General features: G+C 40.1%; 1 protein-coding gene across 4 annotated transcripts in view; it reads right to left on the bottom strand.

Moving 5' to 3' along the window:
* Window positions 1-21,874, bottom strand: part of Pip4k2a (phosphatidylinositol-5-phosphate 4-kinase type 2 alpha) — a 171,733-nt gene that overhangs the window by 41,793 nt on the left and 108,066 nt on the right. For all 4 annotated transcript variants that reach the window (XM_045135415.1, XM_045135414.1, XM_004668416.2 and 1 more), the window contains 2 exons: window positions 14,421-14,518; window positions 13,013-13,109 (listed from right to left, as the gene is read on the bottom strand). In XM_045135415.1, the coding sequence (XP_044991350.1) occupies window positions 13,013-13,109; window positions 14,421-14,518 (195 nt within the window). Of the gene's footprint in view, window positions 1-13,012; window positions 13,110-14,420; window positions 14,519-21,874 lie in introns of those variants that run through there.

Raw genomic sequence — 21,874 nt, 5'->3', positions numbered from 1 at the left:
GCTTGGCATCATGGGGGCAGGAGCATGTTTGAGAGGACAGCTGTTCACATGACATCAGATCAGGAAGTGAAGTATGTAGGCACATTGCTGGCTTTCTCTTCTTCCGACTTTTATTCCAACTGGACCCCTAGCCTATTGGATAGTGCACGCTTTTCCTCCTTACTGTCCCATATGTTAGTCCCCTCTGGAAACTCTGTCATATACACTCAGAGGTGTGATTCACTAGCCTTAATGCATCTTACAATCCAATCAAGTTGATAATAACAACCACCACAAGTTTCAAAGCTCATTTTCCTATGTACAGTGGATAGGCAAGTAAACTATTCTTTTGGGGGCCAACAGGAGAAAGTAAAATTGAGAGCAGAACAGTGAATACTTCTCAAGATCAATGAGGAAACAGATCTCTTGGGATGTCGTTGAAGTGCAGATTCTTGCTCACAGGTGGGGAAGGGAATTTTACCTAGAAGATGAGGCTAGTGGAGCCAGTTTGTGGACTATTTGCAATAACCATGGGTCTCCTGAGCTTTAGTTTTTTTATTTGTCATGTATGGGGAGTGTATTTAGAGTGTGATAACACACTTATCTGCAATAACACTGATCCTCTTCTATCTTCTCTAAGTAGTTTGTCTAAAATGGGAAAGTGTATTTAAAAATTCACAGCATCCATTGCATTAATTAACCATAATGACTATGGACAAGGCAATATATAGGTTTTAAAAGATTAAAAATACATTAATCAATGCCATGAGAACTCCTTAGCTCAGACTCTACCTCAGGCTACATTCACTGCATTTCCCATTAGTTTCAAAGACATCATAAATTACTTATTGCAAGCTTTTCTTTAAGATATTGACTATGTCTTAATCTTGGTATGCAGATACCTCACAAATTCGTGTGTGTGTGTGTGTGTGTGTGTGTGTGTGTGTGTGTGTGTGTGTACGTGTGTATTTTGGGTCTCACTCTAACCTAAAGTGAACTAGAATTCACTATGTAGCTCAGTCTGGCCTTGAATTCATAGCAATCTTCCTACCTCAGACTTGTGAGTGCTGGGATTAAGTATGTGTGAGCCACTGTACATAGCCACAAATCTCACAAATTCCAATCTTGATTAACTCACTTTTAAAGTACTTACACTAAAGTTATCTTTAGTAGCCAAACTAAAAAAGCAGTCTTGTCAGGTGTGGTGCTGTATTCCTTTAATACCAGCAACTGGGAGACAGACTGAGTTGTGAGTTCCAGGCAAGAGTGGGCTAGAGTGAGACCCTACCTGAAAAAAAAAAAAAAAAAAAAAAACCCTCAAAAAAACACCAGTAGTCTTTACTTATAGTATGTACTCCCAGGTGTGAAAAAAATTTCATTAAGGCTCTCTGTTTTCAAATAATCAAAGAAGTTAGGGACACTTTGCCAAATTTTAAAATGGACCATTCACATCACATAATAGTATGAATTAATTCAAATAAAATCCATATGTAACAGACAAGTATGAAATAAGAGTTAAGGCAATTTTACATAAAATGTCTCATATTTAGAATAATTCTAAGGCTTAGCAAATCCAGCTCATTATTTTATACTTATTCACAACATTCCTGTAAGAAGTCAGGTACAATTTTTCATTTGAAGGTAAAAAATCTAGTGACAGTGAAGTCAAGGAATATGTGTAAGACTAGCATACAGCTTCTTCTGAGGAAACTAAGACAGACAACCAACAGTGAAGGCCAGACTTCTGCCATTACAAAGCACACGCAGGCTTTTTTGCAGCCTTTGAAATAAAGTAAAAATTGCTTGTAAGTTGTACAGGCAATTCAGTGTAATGGTTAAGGTTGCTGGGTAGCATCTACAACATGCTCTGCTCTTCATTCTGTCATTCATCAGCCTTTGCATATGTCATTTTGTCTACTGGGCCTCAGTTTCTGGTCTGTAGAGTGGGTAGGTTGAGTTAGACTTCTACCTTACATTTTTTATAACCCTAAACTTATTTTCATCAAGACATGGCTGGCTCCCTATTCTAGTTAGGACTAGAGTACACAGGTCTTAGGACTTAGAATGCTGTTTTCCCAGGTGAGAGAACCATATACCATTATCTCATCAAGGGTGCAATGATGGTTTTTAGGTCATCTAGGATAAGATTAAAGAGCAGATAACAGTAGTTCATAAAGTATGTGAAAATAACACTCCACAGATTACAAATGTGTTCAGGATGACTTCAGCAAAAACAAGCACATGTGCTAAGGGAAGGAGGACTTACATATTTAAAGTGTCAGCATGCTCCCTATGGGACAGACTGCTACTTAATGAATCTGAATATGGACCTCTCAGGGTGCTTTGTTCTATTGTAAAGGGAAAAAAACAACTCACAGCACTGTCCAGGACACTCGGACAAGTGAAGGGCATGATGGCTTGTGGAAAACAGAGTTTGGAAGGGATCTTCAGGTGCCCCAAAGGAGTTCCTCTCATAATTAGAGTAGAGTTACTCTGAAGTCTGGCAGACATTTCAGTGGGAACACTGATACTGATTTTTACATGGTAACAAACACCTTCTAATTCTGATTTAGAGTGTAAGTTGGCTGGCACAAAATCAAATTTGTCTCTGTTTTTAATTTTGCTGAGGAAAGAAAGTATTCAGAAACATCAATGACAGTCAAGTTGCTAACGAAGTCCAGAGTCCTTTGCCTACATTTTTATTAACCTATGCACAAAGGCTGATTCTTTGTTCAATTGACTATGACAAGGATAGGGTCACCAGTTTTGTTGACTGTAGCAGCGTCAACCCTAAGACTCCTTCACACTTCTGTCCATGTGGCACACTGGTACAAGTCTTGGACTGGTGGTGTTCACCCTAAAACTCCTTTACTTTTTATCCATGTGGCATACCTTATCACCCATAGTGGATTACTTCACATGGGCTGAGAATTGTTAGGAGGATTTTATTCTTCCATCACTGGCTTCCATCTATTGAAGACATTCCCACCCCCTGGCTTTCTATGCTAAAAAATGCATGGGTTTCCTTGATAGTGGGTACCAATCGAGTAATCTTTTACACTGGGAATGCTGACTCCTAGCTTACTTTCCACAATATTATACAGGAAAACAAACAGAACAGAGATAAATAAGATACAATTGGTAAGTTAGTTCAGGATATGCACAGAAGAAAAGGTAAGCAGAAGGCACTCTTTTAAATATTCTAATTTTAATCATGTAGCTTAACAAGCCAAGCTTGAGATTCAGAACTTATTCAACCAAGGTGTTACTTGCAGGGTCAGTTTTCTCATTTTCATTCCAAAACAAAATACTCATTTTCAGGAACCTTCATCCTTATTCATCCATTTGTCCATAGGAGAAACTGCCAGACAGACAAAATCACCCCAGGTTTAGAGAGATCTGCTCTGATTAAATCCAAATTCCTTACCATGGACAAAGCTTGGGCAGTCATACATTCTATTATATTAATTCATATTACAATAAGATGGCATTATTTAACTTAAAAATCTAGCATTCTGGGCTGGGGAGATTTTTCAGTGGTTAAAGGTACTTGCTTGCAAAGCCTGACGGCCTGGGTTCGATTCCCCAGTACCTACCTAATGCCAGGTGCACAAAAAGCACACGCATCTGAAGTTCATTTGCAGTGGCAAGAGGTCCTGGCATGCCCATTCTTTCTACTCCTCTCTCTTTGTTTGCAAACAAATAAAAATATTTATTAAAAAATCAAGGGTTTTGGACATATTGGTTTAAAAGTAATAGGTTATTTTCTATAGCCCTTAATAATAACCTAATTTTTATAAGAGAATTAAAACAATTTTATGAAGAAGTTTCAAGTGGAAATTCTCATCTGCTGTGGAAGACGGTCCTCTGAGCATAACACGGTCATTATCATCTTAATCATGATCATAATCATAGCAGCTGTGACCACCTGCAGTAGACTTTCACAGTATCAAGCCTGAACATATTCCCTCACAGAAGAGACCCTCACCTGAGAGTCCAGCCACTCCCTTCTTCCCATTCCCTCCCTACCCTTGTACTGTAAGTGATCTTGCCCTATGTATGCAGTCTCAGCACGTGCCAGAGTACATAGGGTATGGAAGGCTAACTGGAGGAGGGACTCCACCTACACAACTTTTAAGAGGTTGTGATTGATTCTAGGGTGGGGCTTTTCAAGATTGCAGCTATTTGGGGGGTTACCCATGATAAATCCATTAAATTCATGGTTTATCAAGCTGGACTAAATAGAATCATTTGTCTAGTCTGTTGTTAGTTGTTCACCTGGGGTGATTAGATATTTGTTCATGTTTCTGAAAGAAAAGTAATGCAGTACCAGCACATAAGATATATCTTCAGTATCCTCCCATCCTCTCAAAACAATGGGAGAGAGCATCACCAGACATGACAACAGGGGTAGAAGGAAATGCAATACAAAGTAGGACCCAATGGTAATGAACTGAAGTTTGGGGCTTGGAGGCATGTCCTCCCATCACTCCCACATGCCTTACTCTGCTTATCTACAAAGAAACAAGCTGGACTGAATGGTTGCCGACTTTTCTATTTGGTTTTCTAATTACTATTCAGTATAAATTAGTGCTGTTAATTCACAAAGGTTTAGAAAATGGTTAATGATTTATTTTTAGTTTACTGAACAAAGAACTAATAAATGTAAACAAACAACAAAAAACATACTCTATTGATTGGTTACACTCTTCTATACATTTGTTAATTTCATATCCCCTAAATTCAGTTGTTGCAAATGGAAATTCATATAACCTGCCCCAAAGGAAAAAGCAGACAAAATCAATATTGAGAAAAAGTCTTTTATTGACTACAAATTAATTTCAAACTCTAAGTATTGTTTTCAATAGCTTTACTGAGATAAAATTCATATGGCATTTCATTCCCCTACATAAAATATATGATTTAATGGTTTTGGTATATTCATAAAGTCATGCAACTATTACCATACTATTTTTGGAGCATTATATCACATGAAATAAATTAACTAACCATAGTAAACACTCCCACTGCAGTTATTTCCACTCTTTCCTCCATCATTCATTTTAAGAACCATGATTTAATTTGAGATCAACATTAGAGATTTGCCTGTTCTGGACATTTCATACAGTACAAAAGGGTTTGTGATTGGCCCAAACATTCTTCTTAAAACATCCCTAAACAGAGGTGACTCTAGAGCTCTGCAGGCTGCAGACCCTCAGCTGACTCTGACAGACCAAAGTGACCCCATACGTGCTCTCAGCTCATTCCAGTGCTATGCATGATGCAGAGGACACAGGAGTAAGTGTTGCTTCTAAGGCTAGCCTTGGTGGGGGGCTGGATGAAGAGACAAAAATAAAAAAATAAAAATAAAGTTCTGGACAAGTGTTCGAGTTCAAGGGCAAAAGCTGTTAGATGCTGGGCAGATAAACACACGAGATCCCCCTTTGTCTGACTATCTTACAACTTGCTATACAAGCATATTTTCCATAGCTGGATACATTTCTGGTCTTCTGCTATCTGATATCCTCTCTCAACCTTGACAGCTGTGTTTGAAGCCTTGCTGACATGTCAGCCCTCCATAGGAAATAAGGGAAGACAGTGAAAGATAAGTTTCTTGGCAGTGGGCTTCTTACATTCATAATTGGAAATTTATTGTCCTTTCCCCTTAGAAGAGGATTAACAGTGTTGCCCTTCCTCCCAGTCCTCTAACAGCACTGAAGATGTTTATTTCCGTAGTGGGAGGTCCAGGATTAATGGAGCCTCCAGAAGAGTAGAGAAAACATAAAGGTCCATTCAATTAGCTTGTTCCAGTCACCAGTCTTTTACACATCTCATAAAAATGTCCTAGCTTAGTAACTGTTATTTTTCCTTGTACTTTTTTTTTAAATACTAAGAATTTTGCACATTTAATTTTCTGTCTCTTCTTATTAAGGCATAGTTTCACTCTGTAGTCCAGGTTGGCCTCAAGCTCTGAAATCCTCCTACCTTAGCCTCTCCAGTACTGGGCTTAAAGGTGTGTGCCACAATGACTGCATTTAATCACTTTAACTTTTCACCTGTTTGCATATTTTTTGTTTTTTCATTTTGATACAAGATTGTACATCCTGGTGAAAATTAAAAAATGGTAAGCTTTTATTGTTTATCAAAGGAAAAGCCAGGTAAAATCAATTCTGTCAAGCTCAAGTATGGAAAACCACCTTTCTAGGAGAATATGTCAGTATTATATATAAGGACCTGCACTAGTTACCTTTACATCACTGTGACCAAAACACTTGAAAGAAACAGCTTATGGGAGGAAAAGTTATTTTGACTTATGGTTTCAGCAGGTTCTAGCTACAGCTCCTTGGCCTCATGGACTTGGGCAGACATCATGCAACAGAAGTAGTGGGGAAGATCCTGGCAGATAGGAAGCAGAGATGGAGATAGGATCCAGGAGTGGATGTAACCAAATGAGCATTTGCTCATTTCTAGCTGGGACCTACTTCCATAAAGGTTCTATAGTTCCCTCAAATTGTACTACCACCTGAAGAGCAAACATTCAAAAATATAACCCTTTGGGGAACATTTCAGATTCAAACTCCACTAGAATCAAAGCAACAGCCAGTAATCCTGATGACTTATTCCAGATCCAGATCCAATAGCTCAGCTGAGAGGATCTTAGTAAGCACCATGTCCCTTCCCTTAACTCACAGATGAAAAAACTGAGACCCACTGAGGTTTGTGAATGGTTTTTGGATACAACATTGGTCATTAAGAATCCAAGGTCTGACAGACTTCCCTATTACCAGAAATGTTCCCAACTTTAGTTACCAGCTTCCTTGACTGAAGCCAGGAAACCAATGCCAGCCCTGCTGATAACTCCATACCTCACATCTACAGCTTGGGAGACAACCAGAGAGGCTACATTCTGGAATTGCCTCTGACATACATATCTGACATGTTCTCCTAGAAAGGTGGAGGTTTTCCATATTTGAGCTTGACAGAATTGATTTTATCTGGCTTTTCCTTTGATAAACAAAAACTTATCATTTTAAATTTTTACCAGGATATACAAGGTTGTATCAAAATGAAAAACAAAAACAAATGCAAACATGTGAAAAACAAATGGCTTTCTCACCTTGTCACAGAATTAAAGACCAACATGTGAACTAGAACATCCACAAGCATTTATTTATTTATTTTCTTTTTTCAACAAGCATTTATTAACTGCATATATACTGTGTTCAAAGTCTCATGTTAAACTGTTAGGGAATTTCAAATAAAGTCTAAGCTATGATTCTAGGCATAGAATGGCTTTCTTTGTATAGGGGAGCAAGATACAGTGCAAGTTAATGCTTATCATGAACAAAGCAACTTATCAAAAGAGGACACAGAAATGTAAGGAAAGAGCAGCAGAGAGAACAGTGGAGCTACACAGACCACCTGTAAACCTTTTAAAAATCCCAGGCCAGTACTTGACCATGGAGAATGAAACACCAGATACCTGTCACCAAGGCTCATGAAAAGCAAGCATCATGTTTAACTTGACCCAGTGACAAGGCTGGCCAACAGTCAGTTCTTGGTTGTAGATCATAAGGTACAGCCCATGCAGGTTCAGGGCAGGCAAGCAGGTGGACAGGAAGCCTGGCCTTGAAGATAAGTGCTGTGGTGATGGAAAAAGTCATAGGAGTAATTTGTTGCCAGTTGGCTGCAGGCTGGGGGTAGTACCTTCTAGTCTCTTAAGAGGCTGTGCAACCAAGAGGGAGCTCCTGCCCATCTCAGCTCAGGACACATGCAGTAGCTGTCTGGGGCTCTTTATGAGGCAGTGAGTAACTATTCTATGAGCACATACTGTGGAAAAGCAGGCTGAGCAAACCCAACTGTCCAATGATAAAGAAACAAAAGAGCTGAGACAGTGTAAAGAGCAAGAATACACAGGATGGTGGTTGCCAGAGATGGGACCATGGAAGATTCCTACAAGTACATCCATGTTAATGCCTCCTGGAGCTGGACCTCTTCCCTTGCCCTTCCTGAGTTCCATGTGACATCCAGCCTCATGTGGCCCACTCCATAGTCAATAGGTCAGAAACTCGACTATATCTTTCCCTCTCTCACTTTAAGCTCCAACCTTCCCTCTGTGATCCTCATCACTTGGTATCTCAGTTGCTGTGGTCACAAAAGCTCTTTGGTTCCTATCCTTTGCTTTTAAGGGCCATCAACATTCAACTTGTCAGTTTACTTCTTGCAAAGTCTTGAATAACTGAGCCCTGCTTTAGGGTGTCAGTAACAAGTACCTTAGCTCTGACTTCCTCTAGGCACTGACATATCTCTAAACTCCTCCCCCCTTTAGCTTTCTCTAAGTAACTATTCTATTATCTTTAAAAACAGAGGCATGACTCCTCCCCTGCATACAATCCACATGACTGCTCCTTGGCTGTAGAATGATGAGAGAGAGAGAGAGGGCTTCAGCCCTGTTGCCATTTCTGTATTTCTGGCCTTTTGCTCTTCTGCATCTCCCTTAGTTCCCCCACTATCCAACTACATCAGCTGCATGAATGGCCCTGCTGTTCAGATGTCCTCTTTAGCCTTGTCTCCTTTTCTTCCACAAAGCTTTCTTGAGGGGTTGCCTCTGTGTTGGCCAGCAAGAAAGTCCTGCCTTCATGTGGCCTAAAGTTAACTATGGATATATGCACTGAAAAGCATCTTTATTTGATAGACTTGATATCCCAGAGGAACTGGCAGCATTTCCCCCCTAAAGTTTAATATACCCTGCAGGTCTTAATGTTTTAGATTTTGAAATCTAAGAGAAGCAAAAGTTTACAATGTTAGTCTTTAAAACTATTTTAAAACTAGCATTCTCCATTGCAAACTCAAAGAAGAAAAGCCATCAAATGTGAATAATGAGGGACTCTAATTCAAGAGGCACAGGAGAGGAAAGTGAACCTAACATTATCTAACACAACGAAAAAGAGGGCTTGGCTTCAATTAGATGCTATATTTAGGGTTAACTGTGTTCACTCCATTTCTGTTCAGCTGTTTGGTTTCTGATGGTCAGTTTGGAAAAAAAATGGGGGCTCCACCTGACTTCCCAGGACTATCATGAGAGGCTCTAATACTGTACAAGTTCAGAAAGAATGGTGAAGGTTTTCTTGAAGCATACTGAATATCTCTTTAGCATCTAATATAGAATCCAGCATGTTTTAAAAACATTATTGCTTTATTCTTTCCTCTGTATTACTTAGAATGTCTATCACAGCATCTTGAAATATGGTAAAAATGAATACACATTGAGTCAATAATACTGAGTGAAATCTGACCAAGGTGGCAGGGCTTAACATAGCAGCGATATGGCCCCTTAGGTATCATCCATTGTTAAAAGTCATTTAGACAGAAGCAATGGGATGGGTGGGGGGGGGGGGAGTCATGTGGACCAAACAATCATCCAAAGAATATATTCAATCACAACCAATCAAGTGATCAAAGGTTAGGCCCTGAAATCACTAGGTATGCATATACATATAGGTTTCTTTATGTATATTGTATGATGATGTGCTTTGGATTGGAAAAGTACCTGGAAGGCTCATGTGTTGAAGCCTAGTTGATGTGTTACTAAAGGTCATTAAATCATGTGGGTTTTAACCTAATCAATGGATTAATCCATTGACAGAGTCATACTCTGATGGCATTACTTGGAAGTGATGGAAAGTAGGGGTGGGACCCCGTTGACAGAAGCAGATCATTAGGGGTGTATGCCTTTGAAGGACATGCCCTGTCTTTGGCTCTGTCCCATCCTCCTTCCTGACTTCTCTTCATCCTCTCCCCATTCCCACCCTGTCTCTCTCCTTTTCTCTTTAGGCTGCCATCAGGTGAGCACCCTTCTCTGCTACATGTTCCCCCTTCTATGATCTGCCTCACCGCAGGCCCCAAACATCATAGGTCTGAAACTTCTCAAACTATGAGCCAAAATAAATCTTTTCTTCCTTTTAAACTGCTTCTCTCAGTTATTATGTAACAAAGAATAACTAACATGTATAGAATTATTGTTAATGATGAATATTCTAATATTGTTTGAATTACTCTTTAGTGTCAAGGAATAAAAGTTTTAGTTTTAAAGGAAACCCAAGCAATCAAAAGCAGAGAAAAGATTCAAATGTTTACTGAATATGAAGAATGATTTTCAGCTGTATTTAAAAAGTTTAAAGTTCACAGATAGAGCACTATTAGTCAATCTAATTACTTTGTTGTACTTTTTTCAAAGCAGCCTCCACTCAGCAATACTGATGTAGCAAAAATGCATTTATACAAACTAGAATAGGCCCTTTATCCATTTAAATCAATGGGAAGGTCTGACTATGAGATGACTTGGATGCTCAGGTTCCTCATCTCCACACAGATTTAAGGTCACTTCTCCAAAATGAAGGCACTTTAGAAAATGAGTGCAGTGATGGCTGTTCCCTACTAGCGAGCCAGCACCTCCCAAAGATGATGGTAATGGTGGCACAGGCTGCTGACACAACTTTTCAAGTTAGACTTGGAGATATTTCAAAAAGCTCAACAGCTCACATGGATGAGGTCCAGAAGCTCAGAAAAAGATCTTTATATGTATTTATTTATTTATTGTGGGGAGCTTTTATTTTAGGGACAGAACTTAAGGCCTTACATATGATAAGCACATATTCCACCCTAGTGAATATTTCCCCTTTAAAACATACTGTTTAGAAGCCTGCACCTAGGAGGGGCAGAGCAAATGTATACAGGCCTGGCTCTGGGAGGAGAAATGAGGCATTATTGGCTACTTGGTGTGCACATGTCAATTGACATCTGCTATGTGGATGGGCTGGTAGCTGAGCTGAAAGTTTTGTCTGGTCCTGGTCTACCTCATGGCTTCACCCCCCAGAGCACAGAGGTCCACAGAGTACAATCCTGGAGCCAGGGAAGAAAAGTACACCTCTAATTGACTGAGGTTACCCTGGACACCACTTTTAAAAATAGAAATACAGTTGCCAAAGAGAAAGCAGCAATTTAAATGCTCAAAGCTGAAGGAAGACGGGGTATTCAGTTGATTAATCACTCCCACACTGACTCTCCTCCATTCTGGCCCTTTATGTTTAGTGTTTAGTGAACTTGCCAGTTAGTTACTCCTCACATGAATCACCCTCCACTTGCCATATTTCCCTTCAAAGTTTGTACTCAGCAATCTTCATTTGCTTACATATTAACTTATATGGTTTTGTTTTTAGCGTTTTAGTGATGTTTTAGTATCTCACTGCTGAACACTGTCATTTTAGGAAAGCTTAAAAAATATTTGTCACTGTTGTAGTGAACATGATGAGATCACTTCAAGATCTCTTTAACAGAATTGATGAGAAAAAGTAAAGAATCAAGGAACTTAACATGACACTGTAGCAGGGCTCTCAAAAATCAGTATCTGTGAAATGTGTTGCTGTTTTATTGTTTGGAACAACAACAAAAACAAAAGAAAACATACAAAAACAGGATAGAAGAGGGACATACTCTTGTTTGGTTCTAATGTGAGGTAAAGAGTTCCTTAAGCCAAAATAAATTAGTGTTAATTCTTTTTCAAGGACCTAGTTCCTTTTTCATATGGCTGTTTAAATGTAATAACAATTTTTAAGCCATATGGAACTATCTCTTTTTACTACCTGAATAATTATTCCTTAAAAATTACTTTCTTGGCAATAAATGTCAAGCCTTTAATTGCGACCTATGTTCTGTTTATCAACTAAGTTCCAATATGAGTGCTGGCAAGAGCACAGTTCCAGAATGGAACACCCACACCCTTCATGTCTAGCCCCTTAGCCTTCCTATGTTGCCCAGAACTTCAGCTCAAAATATGAACCTCAGTGGAGCCCAGGGGATATCACAGGGAATCTGAGCAGCACTGTTTTGCCAAAGTGAGGTAATGTCTCATGCCTAAGCAAGCATGTGAGAAATCCTCAGAAACTTCCAACAGGGGTAGGTAGTGGGAGCCCTAATCTTTAGGAAGTTACACTAGCAAGTACAATTTGCTTGAGAGAGCCCATTACTAAAGAAAAAAATATAGGTCAAACTATGTCACTGTTGAACTTGAAAGGTTACATAGAGTGGCACTATGACATTTAATGCAGGTTTTAGATTTAGGGCAAGTTAGAGCAAGTACTTAAGTCAGTGGTATTCATGAATCTGGCTAGTTATATGAAGTTCAGATAACCAATGTCAGGTCATTTCTCAGGAAACTGATCATGGATCTACAGATGTCTAAAAAGTTGAATTGTGGTATGGAGAGATGGCTCAGTGGCTAAGGTGTTTGCCTACAAAACCCAACGACACAAATTCAACTCCCCAGTACCCACATAAAGCCAGCACAGTATTACATGCACCTGGAGTTTGTTTACAGCAGCTGGAGGCCCTGGCAAGCTCATTTTCTCTGTTTCCCTTCTCTCTCTCTCTCTTTCTGCCTGCAAATAAATAAAAATGTTTTTTAAAAAAGCTAAATTGTCTTTCAAGATTAAAATTGAGAGTAAGCACACATAATGGAGAGAAGCAACAATATCAATTTATATGTGGCAGGGAAGATGGTCTAAGAATTATGCCCAAGACTGTAGATTCCTGCTGGTGATAAAAACAGTGTACAGTCTCTCTACAACCCAACACAGTGGTGTACAAAGTGAGGACTCTCAAGAAAACTGCTGTGCCAACTTACAAAGCAGCAAATTAGCAAGAGAACAATTTCTGATGTTGTTAAATGATCTATATATATGAGAAGGGAAGGTGAATACAATGCACACTCACACAGACTGACCCCAAAAATCAGAGGGTGGTTCAGTTGGTAGAAATTTCCACCTAGGAATCAGTGTTTACACTCAAGGTGCTCAGGCTCCTTCTATAGATAAGGCTTTGTTCATAAAGACACCCCTAACTTAGAGAGTGCTAAACCTTAGAAAGAAGACAAAAACTCTCTACGTGAAACACATTTGTAATGGCCAAAACATAATTCCTATTTTACAGAGCAGATCCATTCCCCATCAGAAGTGAGTGCTACAAAGCAAATCACCTGAAAATCCTGGTCATCAATTCCAAATCTCTCCCGCAGATTCCGGAAAACCATTGGGCAGTATTCCTTGAACTTGAAGTGGCTCGGCATGTTTTCTCTGAAAAGATCACATAATAGAACAATGTTCAGACAGAGAAGAGACCAATAGGTTTGATTTTGCCCCACAAGTTCTACATGTGGCACAAAAGGGGCGAGAGTTTACTGCTCCAGCAGGCACAGGTGATCTCATAGAGCCAGGGACAACCCAGTTAAGGTCCAACAGAAAGGAGGGGCAGACCTATAATACTGTCTTCTTTGTTACAGGCACATAGAACTGTGTGACCCTTTATCCTGGACATACATGACAACTATTCCTTAAGGAAGAGGCGGAGGAGAAAGCCTAGGCAGAGGGAAGTAGTGAAGGAAGGCAAAGATGGGATGAGGAAGGGCAGCACAGCCAGCTCAACACTAGCAGCCATGTTGTTTGTTACTGTGGAAAGGAGCTGGCAAATAAGGCTTACTCTTGAGCTCCCACTTTCTAAATCTGCTCTGAGTAAATCCCCTTGCAAAGTCAGCTTCTAAACAGAAACATAGGAGAAATGCACTCACCCGTTTCATATTACAACAATGGCCCTATTAAGAAATCAGAACTATGGATATAGCTTAGTGGTAGAGCACTTGCTTAGTGTGAACAAAGCCCTGGATTCAATCCCTCATACTACAAAAAGGAAAAACAGGAAATGACATTTCATCCTTAATCTTCATGTGCAGGGAATTGCTTTGAGGCTCACTCCACTCATGTAGAATTGACATCTTTGTGTTCCCACAGAACACTATATAAAAACTATGCACACATGTGCACACTCACTACTATTACACTTTGCACCTGAATTACAGTAATTTGTGTATCAGTTTCTAAACAACGGCCTAGCTGTAAGCCCCTTGGAGTAAGGCCAAGTTTTATGCATCACTGTGTTCACAGCTCTGGATGGAGTATAATAGGTGTTCCACAGTGAAAGAAAAGATGACACTGAAATGAAGAATATTCCCAATGCCTAGCATGGCATCCAATTATACTTTATGGAAACACAACTTAAATCCTTACTGTTCTATGATGTAGTTGTTTCTAAGTCATTGTTTCCAGGACAACAGAAGTTCATAACTATACCCAAATCCAACCAGTTTACAGGTTCAAAAATTTTAATTGTAATGAGGATACTACTTTGAGCATATGAGATATTCATAGAGAACAATATGCCGTATAGCAAAAAGATCCCATCCCTGAGGGCCTGCTGCTGTTGCTGAGAACATTATAGGTGGTGATGTCCTTCACAGTAATACTTGACTCTCAACCACTGGAAAAGTGATGCAATTACAGAAATTCCCTGAGCAGCCACGTAGTCTTCTGAGAGGCTGTACTGGTACTTACTTGTTGAAAAGGTGATTGTCCACTTTTATCTTTGAGTAAGCCTTGAAGTCATCTGGCATCAACATGACAGGGATTTGAACATGGCTCAATTCATTGATCTAGCAAAATATAAAATAAATATCTAGTTATTATCATTCAGGTGGGAAAGGCTTGACTTGACTATTTACTTGCCAAGAAAAGCTGGTGGACATAGGAGCAACCCTGCCAACCTTCTCCCTTCCACTATTACTACCATCAGCTCTTATCTTGCCTTTCTTACTTCCCCATTCAGATTTTCCCACTGCTCCCAGTTCTTGCTTCTTCTGCTTATGCTGGGCTTGGATGACCACCAGATGTCAGTGGCAAAGGAGGAATACTGGGGCTAGCCCTCAAGACTCCTTGTCCCTGTTTCACTTCCTCTTTATCTACCCCTCTTCCCTTCCAAACCCTCAGCTCACAAGTGCTTTGATTACATTTTCAGGACAACTTCCCTCTCCAAAGAAGGTGTTACCTAAATATTTGTTGAATTGATAGACATTTGTTCACTAATAGGATTTATACTTTTGGGCTTTCAAAGAACAATAAGGGCTGGAGAGATGGCTTAGCAATTAAGGCACTTGCCTGTGAATCCTAAGGACTCAAGTTTGACTCCCCATGTCCCATGTAAGCTAGACACACAAGGTGATGCATGCACAAGTTTGTGCTTGTGCACAAGGTAGCACGTGCATTTGGAGTTCAATTACAGGGGCTGGAGGTCCTGGCATGCCAATTATCTCTCATAAAAAAAGGTCAGTCTGTGGGGCTTGCCTGAAAAAACAAGCAAACAAAGCAAAACAAAACAAAAAAACAACCAACCAACCAACCAACCAAACCACCACCACCACCACCACCACCACCACCACCACCACGACAAAACAGTGAAATCTATGTGATCTTTTACTTTCTTTTTGAAAGATGCAGGGGTGGAAGAAGAGAGAGAGAGAGAGAGAGAGAGAGAGAGAGAGAGAGAGAGAGAGAGAGAGAGAGGGAGGGAGGGAGGGAGGGAGGGAGAGAAAATGGATGTTCTAGGACCTCCAGCCACTGCAAACAAACTCCATCCAGATACATGTGCCACCGTGTGCATCTGGCTAATGTGGGTCCTGGGGAATTGAACCTGGGTCTTTTGGCTTTGCAGGCAAATGCCTTAACTACTAAGCCATCTCTCTAACCCTCTTTTAACTTTCTTATAGAAACTGAATTTAAAAATAAATATTGGTGTGGGGAGGGGCTTAGTAGTTAAGGCACTTGCCTGCAAAGCCAAAGCATTCATGCTCTATTCCCCAGCACCCATGTAAAGCCAGATGCACAAGATGGTACATGCATCTGGGTGCAGTGGCTGGAAACCCTGGTGTGCCTATTCTCTCTCAAATAAATAAATAAATATTTAAAAATAAAATAAATATTGGAGAGAGCTATGTATGTGCTAGGTGAGACCTTCAGTTAGAAAGAAGGAACACAGGTTCATGGAGCTAAATGACAGGGAGATGGGTCTGACAGGGTTAAGAACAAAAGCAGAGTGGAGTGGAGTGAGGCATGCATGTAATTCTGTCATTCCAATCTAAGGGAGGAGGATTGTGAGTTTGAGGCCAGCCTCAGCTACACAAAAAGAAAGAGTGAAGGGTTGGAGAGATGGCTTAGTGGTTAAGCTCTTGCCTGTGAAACCTAAGGACCCTGGTTCAAGGCTCGATTCCCCAGGACACATGTTAGTCAGAAGCACAAGGGGGCACACGCATCTGGAGTTCATTTGCAGTGGCTGGAGGCCCTGGCGTGCCCATTCTCTCTCTCTGTCTGTCGCTCTCAAATAAATAAATAAAAATAAACAAAAAAAGTTAAAAAAAGAAAAAGAGTTAAGATTTTGTTCCAGAGGACAAAGCCTTAAGTACACTAACACCCTAGTGAGCAGCAGGGATGTATCTGACATGATGTCAAAAAATTTGAGCTTTCCCTTGGTTAAATGTCTTTGCATGTTGATTTCCAAGATATATTTCTCCTTTGCTGTTATCAATAAAAACGTATTTTAGAGAGGCTAGAGAGAAGGTTCAGTGTATAAAATGCTTGCTATGCAAGTGTGAGTACCTGACTTGGATCCCCAACTACAAGCTGTGGCAGCCTTCTATAAGTCCACCCTACAGCTGAGGCAGGAGAACTTCCTGGAAGCTTGTTGGCCAGCTATCATGGTAAATGGAGCAGTGAACCAGAGACCCTGTCTGGAATTAAGGGAAGGCAAGAACTGACACCCAAAAGTTCTCTGATCTATACACATATGATGTGCCATCACACACATGAACACACACACACCAAAAAAGTAAATAGTATACAGATTTATATTTCCAGTAGAATGGAAGTTATTCTTCAGAGTTCTCAGTTCCAAAAAGTAAAACCAAAATCAACTAACCAAACACAAAAGAGTTCCTTGTCAGGGCAGAGTTTTTAACCTACTGCTAGATTCACAGAAAGCTAAGAAAACCTTGAAGACATCACCCTACCTCACATGAATCAAATGCACAAGGATTGGGTCATGGCAGGATGATTGCCAAGGAAGTCTGGAGACTTGTGCCAGCTTCAACATTTTCTTGGGCAAAGCTGAGGGCAGATTTTCATTCAGGGGCTTAAAGAGAATTCAGCTCGAAAGAGTAAAAAATGTGAGGGAAAAGGCTTGCAAAAAGAAATGGGGCTGGACTTTTGGGCAGAGTTTAGAGTCCACTTGTCTGTGTTAGCTGACATAAAGGTATGCAAGGGAACTTGCAGAGTGTAATGCTGGTAGAGTCCAGTCTCACAGTACAGGTGTGGAGACAGAGGATGGCTGGGACCCCTCAGGTTGAAGATCATGCTGGCCAAGTGTGATATAAAGATTAAAAGGCAGGGCCCTCATTCAGAAATAAAAATCAGTGCACAACATAATTCCTCCCAGACCACTGATGATGTGCAGGGCATTCAGTCAAATCCACCCGTGGGCCCCAACTTCTGGACCCACTGCACCAAAGGGTGCATATGCAGAGTGAGTAGGCTATTGCTCCCATTTAGTTCCCCACCTCCCAGTTTTCTAGCCCCTGTAACCCTGCTGCTGGTATAGGGCAGCCTGGACCTTGTGTGTATGCTGTGGGAACAGGCCTTTTGCTCTCTGCTTCCTAACTGACCTGTCCCTGGATCCCCAACTCCCGGATCCCCTGTGCTGGCGGGTACACAAGTGGATGTGCACTGAGTAGGCCAGAGGTCCCAGTTCGTTCTCTACCTCCCAGTTCCCCAAGTGCCCTTGTTGTACTTGCAACCTCCACAGTCCGTGCATCTATGGTTATAACCCCATCCAACTCCAATCTGATTCAAATTTAAAACAAAACACTCACTGAAGATACAAGGACAAATACTTTCTTTCTCCTTAATAAAATAAGACTTTTACCCTGAGATAAGTAGACCACAATGAAAAGAAAACAAAACAAAAAAAAAACCAACAACAAGATGTCATAAAACTGAGAGATCTCCACAATGGAATCTTCTAATGAAAACAAAGAATACAGCAGACATTAAATTCCAAGATGAAAACACACAACAAACTATGTGACACCGACCAAATGAATTGCTGAATGGAAACAAATCGTCCAAAAGTTAACAACTGCATAAATGAAATTAAGCAGAATTGTGTCTTAAAACACACAGCTTTTTTTCACGAGGCTTAACTTAATTGAAGAAAATAAGAGAGGCCTCAAAAGAGAAATAGATGAATTGAAGGCGAGTCAACAAATAGGGGATCTCAACAACCAGCTGATTAAACTTAATGAAGGCTTGATCAAATGCAAAAATGAATTTCAGGAAGGATCAAGAAAATCAGAACTCGACCTGAAATTGTACCTCAAAAGTGATGAACATGATGCATAAAAGCACACCATAAAACAAAAATTGAATAGAGCTTTAAAAAACCTCTCTAGAAGCCCTTATTAACAGAGTTACTCATGTGGAGAACAAAACTTTTGAGCTGGAAAACAAGACAGAAGAAATTATCAGGAGGTCAAAAACTTTGATAACTTAAAAAAAAAAGTGCAAACAGAATACGAGGGAGCTGTGGGATACCCTAAAATGATCAAACATCCAGATCATGGGCATACCAGAAAGGGGAAAAAATCCAGGCCAGTCACTGGAACATATTCAGCAAAATTACTGAACAAAAATTTCCCAATCTTGCAAAAGAGAGGCCCATTTAGAAACAAGAAGTTCACAGAACATCAGATAGGACCAAAGAAGAAACTCTCCAAGACACATCATAGTTAAAACTCTAAACAATGAAAACAAAGAGAGTGCTCAAAGCAGTAAGAGAGAAAACAATTCATTACATACAAAGGCAATCCCATCAGAATTACGATTTCTCAATGGAAACCCTGAAAGCCAGAAGGGCCTGGAATGGAGCATTTCAAAATCAAAAAACTATGGTGTAATACAAAATTCTCATAAACCGAATTCAACAACACATCAAAAGCATTATCCACCTTGATTAAGCAGGATTCATCCCAGGGATGTAGGGATGGTTCAACATATAGAAATCAGTCAATATAATACACCACATAAATAAACTTAATCACAAGAACCACATGATCATTTCAATAAATGCACAGAAGACCTTTGACAAAACGCAATATTACTTCATGATTAAAATGCTGGAGACAATAGGCAGGGATGGTTTATATCTCAACACAATATAAGCTGTATATAAAACCCCTAAGGCCCAAATAATACTTAATGGGGAAAGACTCAAGGAGTTCCCGCTGAGATCAGGAACAAGACAGGGGCACCCAGTCTCACCACTGCTCTTTGACATCATACTAGAAGCCCTGGCCCAACCAATAAGACAGGAGAAAGAAAACAGGGATACAAATTAGGAAGGAAGAAGGCAAATTAGCCCTATTTGCAGATGGCATAATCTGATACATATGTGACCCAAAAGTCTCCACCTCAGAACTTCTAAAGGTGATTTATTCTTTCAGCAAAGTAGCAGGATACAAAATCAATACACAAATATCTATAGCCTTTCTATATGCAAAGGACAAATATATAGAGAAATAAGTCAGTGAGGTCATTTCATTTTCAATAGATACAAAAAATACCTTGGAATAATACCAACTAAAAATATGAAAGACTTATATAAGGAAAACATAAAAACACTCAACACTCAAGAAGGAAATTGAGGAGGACAGGAAAAGATATAAACACCTCCCATGCCCCTGGATAGGTAGAATTAATATTGTGAAAATGGCAATTCTACCAAAAGCAATATGCAGATTTAATGGAATACCAATAAAAATTCCAGCATCATTCTCCACAGAGATAGAAAAAAATTCTTAAAGTTCAGATGGAACAGCAGCAGGCCTCAGACATACAAACATATCCTCAGAAAAACAAAGCAAAAAACCCACAAAACAAAACCAAGACCTCTGGAAATATCACCATATTCAATCTAAAGCTATACTACAAAGCCACAGTAAGAAAAACAGCATGGTACTGGCATAAAAGCAGACATATAGACCAACGAAAGAGAACTGAAGAACCTGGCCATTAGGTCAAGTAACTACAGCTACTTGATCTTCAACAAAGGTGCCAATAACATAGACTGCAGAAACAAATGGCATCTTCAACAAATGGTGCTGGACAAATTGGATAACCACATGTAGACAAATGAAACCAGACCCACTCATCTCACCATCTCACAAACATCAACTCCACATGGATTAAAGACCTCAATATAAGACTTGAAACTCTTCAGCTACTGGAAGAAAAAATAGGAGGAACTGTCCATGATATAGGAGTGGGAAAAGACTTTCTGAACAATACCCCAGAAGCCCAGAAAATTAAAAAATCACTCAACTAATGGGATCTCGTGAAGCTAAAATGCATCTACACAAACATACCATAAGCAGAGCCAATAAATTACTCACAAAATGGGGAAAACTTTTGCCAGCTATACCACTGACTGAGGCCTAATATCTAGAGTCTACAAAGAACTCAAAAAACTAAATAAAAAAAATCAAACAATCCACTCAAAAAATGGGGTAGAGAACTAAATAGACAGTTCTCAGAGGAAGAACTACAAATAGCTAACAAACACTTAAGAAAATGTTCAACATCCCTAACCATTAGGGAAATGCAAATGAAAACAACTATGAGATGCCACCTTACTCCAGTAAGGATAGTAGTCATTAAAAAAAACAAGCAAGTGTTGGTGATGATGTGGGGAAACAGGAACCCTCATTCATTGTTGGTGGGAGTGCAACCCACCAACAGTGGAAATCAATATGGAGATTCCTGAAAAGGATGAACATAGAGCTACCAACAGACCCAGTTATTCCTGTACTGGGCATTTACCCTGAAGGCTCCATGTTTCACTACAAAGATATTTACTCAACCATATTTATAGCTGCTCAATTCATAATAGCTAAGAGCTATAATCAAGCCAGGTGTCCATCATTGAATGAATGGATCAATGAATGAAGCTGTGGTACATTTACACAATGAAAATTCTACTCACCAGTAAGAAGGAATGATACAATGAACTTGCGGGAAAATGGATGGATCATACTCAGCAAACACACATAATCACAGAAGGCAAACACCACAAGCTCTCACTCATCTGAGGTTCCTAACCTGGATCACCCTGAGTTGCTGGCATACCTGAGAGGCAACTTGAGGTCCAGGCAATGGGGATGGAAGGGTTTGGGGGGAGGAGAACAGGAGGTTAGGGGGGAAATAAACACAAAACTAAGCCTAAAAATACACTGATACCATAGAAACCTTTCTCCCTGAAGGTAGACTAAAAGATTTAACCCTCAACGGGAATACAGAAAAAGCATCTGAAAAGAATACTGGAGAGGGTGGGATTGAAGCCTAATCTCAAAAAATGTTGGTGCTACCCACATTGAGCTGTTGATCGCAGAGATCTATGAACTCCCCAAAATAAGACAGGCTTCTGTCAAGTCACTTGATCACCTGCCTGAGGTAAAAGGTCAAGATCCTATTGTTGAAGACACCATATGCTGCCAACACAGAACACAGAGAGACCCAGATGGGATCTGGAAGACAGCCAGTCCCCAGACAGCTTGTCTAGTGCTGGAAAGAGCTACATGAGCTACTGGGGGGAAGTGGCCAACAATGGTGTGAGCAAGCAGGGGTCTCATCTGCTCAGACGCAACCAGCCTGACAAGAAGTTCACACCCGTGCAATGGTGGTACACAGCTCTGGTGGGTAACCAATGGCTTTCTGATTGGCTAAGAGATCTGCTCAGTGGAAAGAAACCCATATCTGGAACTGGGAATCTGGTCAGAATCCTATGGAGACCAAAATTATGGTCTCCAATGTCAAACTCCCACTAGTTTTTGGCTAACAGAGGGGCTACATCTACCCAAATCACCCTAAATTAGTATCACTTATCCTATTTAACCTATGCTGACTTCATT

This window comes from Jaculus jaculus, chromosome 15 (assembly GCF_020740685.1).
Source record: "Jaculus jaculus isolate mJacJac1 chromosome 15, mJacJac1.mat.Y.cur, whole genome shotgun sequence".
In the NCBI taxonomy this organism is placed as follows: domain Eukaryota; kingdom Metazoa; phylum Chordata; class Mammalia; order Rodentia; family Dipodidae; genus Jaculus; species Jaculus jaculus.
Note: the sequence above shows the minus strand (reverse complement) of the source record. Positions and strands in the feature narration are given on the sequence as shown.